Source organism: Felis catus, chromosome C1, assembly GCF_018350175.1.
Source record: "Felis catus isolate Fca126 chromosome C1, F.catus_Fca126_mat1.0, whole genome shotgun sequence".
NCBI classification, from domain to species: domain Eukaryota; kingdom Metazoa; phylum Chordata; class Mammalia; order Carnivora; family Felidae; genus Felis; species Felis catus.
The window spans coordinates 154,380,990-154,393,422 of record NC_058375.1 but is presented as its reverse complement, the minus strand read 5'-3'; the positions used below and the strand labels follow the sequence as shown (position 1 = coordinate 154,393,422).

General features: G+C 37.8%; 1 protein-coding gene across 6 annotated transcripts in view; it reads right to left on the bottom strand.

Moving 5' to 3' along the window:
• The window catches only part of SCN2A (sodium voltage-gated channel alpha subunit 2), a 142,037-nt gene that overhangs the window by 82,703 nt on the left and 46,901 nt on the right, over positions 1 to 12,433 (bottom strand). For 2 of the 6 annotated variants that reach the window (XM_023259411.2, XM_023259408.2), the window contains exons 2-3: positions 5,177 to 5,494; positions 4,155 to 4,273 (exon numbers count right to left, since the gene is read on the bottom strand). In XM_023259411.2, coding sequence (XP_023115179.1) covers positions 4,155 to 4,273; positions 5,177 to 5,443 — 386 coding nt within the window. In that variant the 5' untranslated portion in view covers positions 5,444 to 5,494. Of the gene's footprint in view, positions 1 to 4,154; positions 4,274 to 5,176; positions 5,495 to 6,030; positions 6,147 to 7,129; positions 7,256 to 12,433 lie in introns of those variants that run through there. The other 4 variants (XM_023259409.2, XM_045033887.1, XM_023259410.2 and 1 more) reach the window with 4 other exon arrangements.

Genomic DNA, 12,433 nt, shown 5'->3' with positions numbered 1-12,433 from the left:
CCTGTTAGCCCTTCTGAAAAACACATCCAAGTTTGATGCCATTCTGCCACCCTCATGGTTTCTACCATAGACTAAGCCACCAGCATCCCTTGCCTTCATCATGGCAGGAGGCCCCAGATCTGTCTTCTGTCCCTCCACGTAGTCTGTTCTCCATGCGGCAGCTAGAGTGGTATTTGTAAAATGTGAGTCAGATCATGATATTCTTCTGCTGGAAATCCTTCAGCCATCACTCTGCATCTCCTTCAAAGTGAAGTTGGTGTTCTCATCATGTTCTACAGCTGCAGCTCCTGCCCTCCACTCACACTGACTTCGTCTCCTACTACACCCTGCCTTTCCCACTCTGTCCCAGCCACTCTGGACTCCTTGATGATTCTTGAACATACCAGGTGCATTTCTATCTTCATACTTGGCCTTCATATTTGCTATTCTCCTTACACTTACCTTTCCCCTACATTTCCATTTCTCACTGTCTCCCTTCCTTTGAATCTCTACTCAGATGCTCTATTTTTAGAGAGGACTTCCCTGGTCATATGATCTAAAACAGTACCTTACCATTCTTCTGTTTTTATACAGCTTTATTTTTCTTAATATCACTTATCACTAGCTGACATATGATCTAGCTCTCAAACACACACATATACACAAATGTAGCTACACTAATGCAGGAACTTGGTTTTGTTCAGTATTGCATCCCAATGCCAGAAGAACATCTGCCATATAGTAGGTACTTAAAAAATATTTTCAAATGAACAAACAAATGAGTTACAAATGAAAAATAAAAGGGAATAAGCATACGTAGCTAAAATAATAAAAACTAACATGAAACACATTTCTGACAAGAATTTTAGGAATATGGATTTTTTAAAACGTGTTTATGATCTAGAAACTATAACCATATTTTATTTAACTATCAAAACAAGATATTAGGCATATCAAAAGCATTTTCAGTTTTCAAAATACACCCTGGCGCAAATATAGTAAGCATAAGTATAACTTCTCATTCTGCCAAAGTCAAGAAACAAAGCTAATTTGATATGCAACAGCTTCTAATGAAGATAACAGCTCTTTAAGAAACAAGACAGGATTTTCTTCGGAAATAGAGATATTAGTCTAGGCTCAAAATACAATTTTCTTTATTGTGAATGGGCACTTTCTTGTTTAGAAGTTAATGATAATAAATACACAAATGACCTCTTAACTGTGCCCAAACCCACCATCACCATCTCCAAGCATTTTTACCTTACAGCAAAAGGCATGTGCTTGAAGTCAGAAAACCAGGATTTGAGCAGAGGGCTTCTGTTGTGAAGAATAAAAGACAAAATCACTAACCGAATCACTTGCAAACGCTACAGTATTATATACATCAAAGTTTACTAGGCTTTCCTATCAAGTATGTCACTGTCATCAAAAGACTGAAGAACTTATCTTAGACTATTAGTACACTTGCCTTTTCTTTTCTTCTATCTGTACTCCAAGATGAGATATGTGAAATATAGTATTTTTATTCAGGTAATTAGAGATTTAAAGAGTCTACCTTTTTCTACATTGGAAGACATTTGTGGCTTATCAGCCATTTATAAGCTTCTTATCGTTCACTTTAGCAAATCTCATAAATTTACCTGGCTACCTTCACATTGCAATTCACATCACTGCAGTCCTCTGAACAACTCTGCCCCGGGGTTTTGTTTCTTCAAGGAAGCCGGTGCAAACCCTCAAATTCAAGTTGTGTCTTGATTCCCAGAGAGCCAGAGAGCCCCCACTATAATCTATGTCCTCAATGCCCAGATTCTCTGATTGAAATTTCTTTCTTTCTTTTTTCTTTTTCCTGATTGAAACTTCTATAACTGCCCTTGTCCTCTACCACCAGGAGTCTCTTTTCTCAAAGGGTCTTAAATTAGGACTCATGGGTTCCCTAACTTCATAGAAGTTTTTGGAGTTAGATGATGGCTTTCATGACATTTTCAAAGAAATACATGATCTCCACACAAAATGGTTAAAACAAAAACTGATTTTTTTCTTTAATATTGGGCTTTCTTAATTCTGTCTCCTCACTCAGGTTCAGGACAAAATCAATTTTTTCTCATCTATTCAAACCCTCCATTTTGTTACTTGTTTTGCATATAATTCTCCAACCTCTGCTTCATGAGTCACTTATTTATTCAACACTTATTCTCCCAGTATCTAGTTTTAACACAGCATTAGACATAAGTTTGAGTTTTCACATAATTTCATATAAAAATGTTTATATAAAGGGCATATAGTTATTTAAAAATATAATAAATAATTTATGGAAAGGTTTATTTAGTGCAAAGATTACAAATACCCAAAACATAATAATAGACCATGGCTTATAATTCAGGAGACCCAAATCTAATAGTAACTTTGTTATTAATTTCTTTCTTTTTTTAATGTTTATTTATTTAGTTTTGAGAGAGAGAATGCATGAGCAGGGGACGGGCAGAGAGACAGGGTGACAGAGAATCTGAAGCAGACTCCGTACTGCCAATGTAGAGCCCAACGTGGGGCTCAAACTCACAAATCATGAAATCATGACCTGAGCTGAAGTTGGACACTTAAATGATTGAGTCACCCAGGCACCCCTTTTTATTCATTTCTAATGCTAACTCATAGATCTTTATCCCCTATACCATTGGGTTTTCTTTCTTGAAAAACAGAAGTAAGGAAATATTGCTTTAGATAATTCACAAAAAAAGTATTAAGTCTTAAAGCTTTTCAGATTAAAATATGTTGATGTCTATGCAAAGGACATAGGGGAAGAAGGGGAATGAACTAGATGTTAAAAGGAGACTAAATTCTAAAATGCTGTGCTTTTGAAAACATCATTTACCACACTTCCAGTCAAGTCCCAGGACATGATTTACAGCCCTCCCACGCAGAACTGAAAGGAGTTTCCTGTACCAAGTTTATCCTATCTTCAGAATTCCTTACTGTATCTATTTCAAACATTTTCTCAGCCTACTGGGGGTAGCGAGCTAAGGCGAAAGCCTTATCATGTCATGGACTCTTTCTAAAGAAGAAATAACATTAAAAGTTGCTCTGAGACTCTGCTTAGATTTCAGTTTCCCTTTCAGGAATCTTACCTCTGGTTCCTGATGTGTATCAATCCTCATCCCAAGGTTTAAGTGTTCTTCCTGTAAAAGTCCCTGCCTGGCATAGCCCCAGTCTTCCAAATCTTTGCTTCCTTGGTTTTCTCAGGGCTGGCTATCAGTCAGACCACTATCCCTCACTTAAAATAAAACCTCTCATTCACAACTACTCTATTTAACTTCATATTACCATCTCCCACCAAGGTGTCCTCAATCTCATTTCTAGGAAGTAGTGACTTCAATAAGGAGAATGAAGAATAAAATAAGGATGTATATGGGTTGACAGACAATAAGCCTTTGGAGAGACAAAATTGTAGCAGGACATGTGATTTGAATAAAACATGGCAGCAAGTGAGAAAAAGAAAAAAAGAAAGGGAGAAAGAAAGAAAGAAAGAAAGAAAGAAAGAAAGAAAGAAAGAAGAAATAAAGGGAAGGGAAAAAAAGGAAAGGAAAGGAAAGAAAGAAAGAAAGAAAAAAGAAGATCAGTGGCATGCTGTTGGGGAAAATTTTTGGAGATATATTTGAAAGGCCAGTGTGTATACAGTTACAATTATAAACATTTACTAACTCAAAGTTTTCAAGTGCTGAAATAAAAAACAGAAAGTAGTACAACTCAGACCAAAAAGATATAAAATTGTTCCATTCAGATTATTTATATAGTTTCCAAATGTGAAAGCAGTAAGGAAAATTAGCTCATGGAGTTTACCCATTGCCTATCATTGTAAAATATGAAGACTTATAAAATGAGAGCCTTGTAACATGATCAACATTAATGAAGAAGTCTTGGATGTAACAAGTAATTTAGAAGGACACAGAGGAGTAGAGAAGAAAGATGTAGTAAGTTGGGGAGAGGCGAACTTCAAGAAGATGAGGAAAACAGGTTCACTTACCTATGATCCCATTTGCAATATGCTAACTGTTGAGTAAGAGGAAAGAAAAAAAGAGCACATCATATTGCCAACCACGCATATTTAAAAAAAAGATTCACAGCTCAATAATTCAGTCAAAGAACAAAATCATATTAAGCAACTGTTTGAAAAAGGATATGAATGTACCAAAATCTTAATAGCTAGTTTTCTAATGGGGTTGAAGGGAGTTAAAATGTACAGGGCAGGAGTGGCACTGAATCGAGAGATTGCTTTCCCTTTATTCAATACTATAAATGTCTGAAAAAGAAAACACAACATATAAGGCAGAATTTAGGATCTTAATATTAAAATTAAGAACGTTTAAAGAAAAAGGTGAGACCATTATTTAAAATTTTGCATTATAAAATACTATAGTAATACACTATCAACATGCAACACGATGATAGGTGCTTTTTCTGAGCACTATTAACTTTCCTAAATTTGGTAAGTGACCCGAGCATTTAAAAGAGAAAAAAAAAATGTAGTCGATGCCATAGGGATTCTTAGCATCCTTATCAAGTTTTGATAGCAGTATTTTAAAACCATATTTATAATTCGCAAAAAGCATGAAAATGGGGCTTTGATTACTTCTTAATTTTGGTAACAATTTTCATGAAAACTTCAGAGTTTTCCAGGTGTGTTTTTGGATGAGATTCTTTTGGGGGTACTTAAGTCACCTACTATTATTTCTTCTGCAGAGAGCCATGGGAAGGGCAAAGTCTATGGTGTGAAGGCATAATCCTGCTGATGACCAAAATAACTTACTTAGAGGTTGAGATTGTAAAAATGAATTTAGATACTGCTCCTGGAAATTAATATAATATAATATAATATAATATAATATAATATAATATAATATAACCCTTGTTTTCACTTTTTGCTTCATTGTACCGTAAGCTGAATAGACTTTTTGCCCTTCCTCAGTTATCAACTACATGATGCTTCTTTAGTTCTGTTTGTCCCGGGAATGTAGGTTCAGATGAGTGCTTCCAAAAGACTTGTAGGATAATGGGTCCATTACATGCTCAAGCCCACTCAGCATCCTAGTGATACTTCAGACAGAGGGGAAGAGGCACATCATTCTTTACCAGACATCTGTGTGACTAGCCCAGAACCAGTTAGGAAGTGGGGGAAGTAAAGACAACGTGTCTAAAAACTCACTTTCTTATTGATATAGTACGGGTCCAGGTCCTCCAAGGGCTCTGACACCATCTCTGGAGGGATGTCTCCATAAATAAATGGCAGAGATTTCCCTGCTTCCAAGTCACTGTTTGGCTTTGGGCCATTTTCATCATCCTCATCCTTACGCTCTTGTTTGGGTCTCTTAGCTTTCTCTTCTGCAATGCGTTGTTCAATAGCAGCAAGGGATTCCCTGGTAAAGAAGCGGAAGCTGTCAGGTCCTGGTGGTACCAGCACTGACTGTGCCATCTTTTCATCCTGCTCCTTTAATCACTGTTTAGCTCCTTGCATAAGAAAGTGCTATGGAAACGAGAGAGAGAGACAGAGAGAGAGAGAGAAAGAGAAAGAGAGAGAGAGAAGCAACAGTCATTAGGATAAAAGGTAACTGTGACAATTACATGATACAGAGATAAAATATATAAACCAATCTGTCTGTAGTATTTACTAAGGAAGCTGTATTTGGCATTCAGGGGATTCTCATGCACGCATTCATTTGCTTGCATGGAGATCTGTCTTCCACATCCAGTAGATGTCTATGAGGTAATCTAGTCTCCCACTCCCAAAATGTTTTAAGTGAAAATATCCAATTTCGAGCTCAGAAATGGAGGATACTGGTTTGTGCTTGCTGTTTCACTTGTGTGAATATTTTGGCAGCCATCTTTTTCAGCATCCTTTCTGAAAAAAAAATATCAGAGATCCAAAACAACAGATGAATAATCACCCAAAATTATAGAACCTGGGCTATGCAAGGATCTTGCATGTATCTCTCCATTTTTTTTCCATGTTCCCTTTGGTCTACTTTTCCACCTTTAATAGCTTATTCAAAATCAACGCACCTGGTAGAGAGCTCTGGAAATCCTGAAATGCCAGGCTATGGAAACATAGGTAGATACTGCTTGAAAGCAAAGGAACAGGAAGGAGCGGGGGATGCCCGATTGCATTTGGAACTGCTCGGAAGCTGCACAGGAAGGGATCCAGCTCCTGCCAAACCGGGCAGGAAGTCATCCACGTCAGAGGTCTGGATCTTGGACCCCCCAGGCTTAGCAACCTGCTGCTAACTAGTATAATTGCTTCTTAAATTAACAAATTTGCAACACCTTAGGAAGTACTGTAGAAATACTTCATTTTCTCAAATACTGCCCATTTCATAAAAATCTCAATAGCAGATTTGGACTGGAAAAAATAAGTGTAAGATAGTTTATCTTTTAAACAAACTCCTATTTTGTTGGTCTTTGCAATAACACAAATGGAGGTTTACTGTATTCTAATTTTATTTTACTAGACTAACATATATAACTTAACAGAGCACACCAATCATTCCGAATGTTATCTCTGAACCAGTGGCAAGAGTTTCTATGATTTTTGAAATCATACAACCAAAATCTTAACTCCTGAATGCCATCTGTATATGCTCACTTACCTATTTTTCCTTCCTTTTAAAATATCCATCCATTTTAACCCCCATCCTACAGCAATGAGAATTGCCATTTAATTATATGAAGTGCATTTTCTAAGAGTAAATGTATTAATATCCAGAGCATTTCTGTAGCATATGCCAAATCAAACAGGGAAATTTAAAATAACATAAGCTACTGTACCGTTTCTACATTTTTTTTTTGAAGTAGAGTAGGACCTTTCAGCCACCAGCTAGCAGACTGCTCTCTCAGTATCACACTATCTCCAAAACATCTCTATTTTACCTCACCCATCCCCAGAGACCCTCATGCCTCAACAGACATAAGCATGAAGAAGGTCCATGCATACTCCATGGAGGAAACTGCCATGCCTGTATGCTCTAATAGAAGAGACATGCTAAAACATGCAGCCAGCAGCTTCAAAATGAAAGTGGTCCTCTGCAGATTCCCCCAAGGATTGTACTGTAAAGGTAGAGAAGCATCACAGAGCATAAGCATAATAAGAATATTAAAACATTACCCCTGCAGAATCTTTTACACTCAGAGTTTGGGATTGATAAGCTGGCACCAAGAAGACTGCAGCTAAAATTCCATCATTCTTTTTTTCTTTTTTTCATTTTCTTTCTTTCTTTCTTTCTTTCTTTCTTTTTTTTTTTTTTAAATTCTCCTTCAAAGACCACACCTAACTTCCTGTAAAAGGATTCTGGTAACTGAAGTAAGAACAGGCATTTCCTGTTTGGGGACTACAAAATGGCGTTATTATAACTACCACTAGAGGGCGGGGGAACTGTGAAGAGAGAAACCTCTCTCCGTGTACTCCGTGTACGTACACAGAGCCGTGTGTTTGCAGCCGCCCAAATTTTTCACTAACGGGAGTTTTGATCTTCCACAGGCTCTTAGAACGAAACGTTAAGACTTTGCTGATTTCAAAACTTAATTTTGCTAACAGATTAAGTTTCTGTTCATGCTTTTAATTTCATATGCCAGAAATCATTCCATCAATACAAATAATTGAAATTAAGAGTAAAAAGAGAAAGTAAATAATGAACGTTAAAAATAAAAACTCATAAAACAGCAATTATATCAATGAAAGTCTTACGGACAGTGGAATTTAACATTAGCCTTAGCCCCAGAGTATCTGATATCCAACATAGTGCTTTGCTAACTCAACAAAGAGATGGTCTTTGTGCTATACAAATAAAGTTTCTGTTGAAATGAAATTACCTTAATGGGACATCAAACTTATTTTATCTATGATTTTACTGGCTGAAAAGCAGCCAGAAGAAAACTGAACAGCTAGTGAAATCCTAAATGCCAGTCTTTCAATTAATGACATAGTGATGATTGAGGGCTTACTATCTGCCAGTGACTGACTGGGCAAACATGTCTGAATATATGGTATCATTTCATCCTTCCCACATCGTATCAAATATACTCTTTCACTATTCTGATTTGAAAACTGAAGAAAGGCAGTACACCGTGGGTAGAAAAAGTCACCTAAGATCATGAATTCAGGATTCAAACTCAAAGTCTGACACCAAAAATCTGTGAACTTTATTTAGTCATAAAAAGAAACACCTGCTCATGCAATTAAAGCCTGAAATAAAGATTTAAATAAAAATTAGGCGGTGGTACCAATTATATCCAGAAACGGTCCTAATTATTAAATCAAGATATTTTCTAGGTTCATCATTTTCATTAGAAAATGTATTTGTTGGAAACAAGCAAGCAGAAGATAGAGCCAAAAAGAATTTTTTAGTTACTCTAGCAAGTCTCTTTTGGTTACAAGAGACAAAAGAGTGACTCAAACTGGCTGAAGAAAAGAAAGAAGGAAGGAAGGAAGGAAGGAAGGAAGGAAGGAAGGAAGGAAGGAAGGAAGAAAGAAGGAAGGAGGAAAGGAGGAAGGGAGAGAGAGATGGAGGGAGGCAAGGAGGAAGGGAGGAAAGAAGGAAGGAAGGAAGGAAGGAAGGAAGGAAGGAAGGAAGGAAGGAGAGAGAAAGGAAAGAGGAAGGAAGGAAAGAAAGGAGGGAGAGAGGGAGGAAAGGAGAGAAGGAAGGAAGGAAGGAAAGAAGAAAGAAAGTAAGAAGGGAGGAAGGAAGGAAGGATGGAAGGAAGGAAAAGGAAAAGGAAGAGGAAATTCATTAGTTCAAGATTTATTGTCAGGGGCTAGCTTTAGGCATGGAATAATTCTGGAATACAGCTGATATTACCATAACTGTTACCTAGTTATGCTGCATTCTTTGGCTCTGACTTCCATGGTGATAGCTTTTTTAGATATTCAACCCTTATTTGTAGTAAGGTTCAATAGCAGCTGCAGCCTCCCAACTTCCCAGACTTAAATCCAATAGGCATAAGACACAGAAAAACTCTCATTGCATCCCACTGGCTCCAGCTGGGTCACATGCCCATCCCTGAAGTAATCGCTCTGTCCTAGGTAATGCTGTGCTTTGTGCTTTGATTGGCTTCCCCTAAACCAAATGTCTCACCCTTGGAACTAGAAGGAAACCTTGCTTAAAACCTATGAACAGTCAGGATTATGGCGGTGGTATAGGGACATTCCTTAAAAGTAGTGATGGGATGCTATCACTGGAACAAGGGAGGGATGAATGCTTGTCAACAAAAACAAGTAAGTGTGTACTCTATTCACATATTGGTCATATGGTAGTGTCTCGATACTTGGTAATGCTATAAACACCAGAAGATAGATAGATAGGTAGATAGATGATGATGATAGATAGATAGATAGATAGATAGATAGATAGATAGATAATTTCTATGTCTACATATATTTTTTCCTACTGAAAATGGTAAAGCTTTACCATTTTCAGTAGGAAAAAGTATATCTGCTATGTATACCATCGTAAAGACTTAGAAGCCAGGCGAAACAGAAGATTCTTTCTCCAAAATAAGTTGGGGGAAAGAACATGTTATCTCCCTGATTAGTGGCTTCTCCTGCTTGGCTGTGGGCCCCATGAGGGCAGGGAACTTGTCTGGACTTGTTGACCACCTTCTAGTCTCTGGGGCTCATTGCACCACGTGGTTTCCCCATACATACATGGTACTGAATTAAAAATGAGACCTAATTTGCATTTGTATCACTAGATCAAAAGAGGTCAAAAAGAAGACCTAGTAAAAAAGTATCATACAAATAAAATCTGGCTTGTTTTAAAAATACAATTAACTGGGGCGCCTGGGTGGCGCAGTCGGTTAAGCGTCCGACTTCAGCCAGGTCACGATCTCGCGGTCCGTGGGTTCGAGCCCCGCGTCAGGCTCTGGGCTGATGGCTCGGAGCCTGGAGCCTGTTTCTGATTCTGTGTCTCCCTCTCTCTCTGCCCCTCCCCCGTTCATGCTCTGTCTCTCTCTGTCCCAAAAATAAATAAACGTTGAAAAAAAAATATTAAAAAAAAAATACAATTAACTACTCTTTCTTGGACTACAGTAAGAAAACACTGCCGAGAGTTCTTCTTGCTTCTTTATGATCAAGAAAGAATCTATTTGCCTTTGTTGGTTTCACACTGTAAACAATATTTTTTTAAGCAAACATGTTGAAATATGTGTCCAGATACATGTTTTCCTTTTCAAATTCTTTTTTAAGTTTATTTATTTGTTTAGAGAGAGAGAAAGAGAACATGAGCAGAGAAGGGGCAGAGAGAATTCCAGGGAGGCTCTGCATTGTCAGCACAGAGCCCGACACAGGGCTTAAATTCACAAACCGTTAGATCATGACCTGAGTTGAAATCAAGAGTCAGACGCTCAACCGAGTCACCTAGGTGTCTTTACATGTTTTCCTTTTTAAGTTAGTTACCTTGGAGGTCCAGGCACTTAAGTCAAGGGTGCTGGGCTCTAAATAGTTTTGGATATGCTTCCTTTGATGTTGCTGTTGCTTATCTTTTTAGGGAGCTCATTTACAGTTCTCTTTTTAACCAATCATTTTTGGCACTCAGTTTGTAGCCACACCTGATTTATGCAACATTATCAATTTTGAGGGGCTCTTGTTGACTTACTATTATTTTGGGGGCACCATGCTTCTGAAGAAAAGGTAGTAACTTTGGAGCCACATGGCTCCAAAGTTAGCATCTTTACTCTGCTACTTTCTAGCTGTGCTTCTTTAGGCAAAGGACTTGGACTATAGTGAGGATTAAAACAAGATAAGTAAAATACCTAATACACACACAGCAGATGCACCTTATCCAGTTTTTCCCTATGCCCTTAAAGCTCTTACACATAACACTGTACTAAGCAGAAGGAGTAAGACCAGATACAAAGCTACAAAGAGGTCTGATATTCAGAATTTGCAATGCAATTTGTTATTTAACAATAAAAAAGGGCAACTTTTTTTAAAGTTCTAAGAGCCAGTATTCTCCCAGATGCTTAGAATATAGTAAGTAACCCACAAGACAAAAAACAGACAAAATTCTGCCCTCATGAAGCTTATATTCTATAGAAGATATAAATCTACATAATGATACAGATTATGTACGAGTAAGCTCAACATGGAATATAGCAGGTGCTGCTAATTGCTATGGAAAAAGATAATGTAAGAAAGGGAAGGAAAAATATCAGGGTAGGGGGCCAGGGAGAAGGGTGTGTTGTAAATTTAAATAGGGTGCTCAAGGAAAATTCTTGCTGACGAAGTGACATTTAAGCAAAAGTCCCCTGAAGGACCAAAGAAGGCAGCCAAGTCATGAGCCTTCCTGAGTGATGGGGTTCCAAGGGGAGAAAATGCATGGAAAGAACTACAGAAAGGAATTCATATTTGGAAAGACCCGTAGAAAGGTAAATAATACTGAAAGACTGAAACCACACAAGACAATAACACATCAACAGGAAGAAGAAAGTAGAGCAGGTAGCAGGGACAATGAGTACCACAGCAGATGCTGCCAACCTCAGTTAGGCCTGCCATCTGGTTTCCCAGCAGTTTCACCGGTGACACCTGTGACATAAATGTCAAGATCAGAGCCCAAGCCAGACCCTGAGAAGCAACAATCACACCAGGAATAAAGGAAAGCTCACTGCCACTCAATGTCCCGAGCCTGGGCACAGAACAGAACGGGGGTGTCGAAGGCGGGATAGCCATGCTCTGCTGCTTGGAAAACTCGAAACCTGGATGGCTATTTGTAGGGCGGACCCAGGAACAGCCTTACAGATATGAAAATACAGCAGCCAAATTTAGCATCTAGAAACAGCTCAATGTCAGAGAAGTAGACAAGGCAAAATGTTGCCTATCCTTGATGCCTAGAAATATTTGTTGAAATTTTAGAAGATTTAAAAAGAGATACTCTTTCTGACCATGATGCACTTTTAAAAAATAAACCAATTTAAAAATAGCATCAATTGAGAAATACAGCTACAAAACAGATATTGTTACAAAACTTTTCATTCGCTTGCTTTCACGGGTGAAGAGTGCATTTGTTGTCTATTCAACATGTTGCCAGCTACCTTCACTGGTAAATTCCCTTACTTCCAATCAGTCCTACTGCCTTTTAAAGGAAAGAATATAGAATTAAGCACTCTGTCCCTCAGTTCATTTAATCTCCTGACATGTAGGGCTTTTTCCTCTCTCTCTCTCTCTTTTTTTTCCTTCTTTTTTCCTCTGTCTTTAAATAAGGGTGATTTGTGTCCTGGTCAAATGCATAATGTTGCTGCTGGAATGAATTCAGATCATCTGAAGTAATATACTCTTTGAACAGCAAAGCATTTTGACATTGCTTATTCATTTTCTTCTTTTTCTTAACATTATTAAAATACCAATTTTTGCCTGTAAGAATGAATGAAGAAAGGGTATTTTAAATGAAATGATTTCTTGCATTCCATGTTTAAAAGT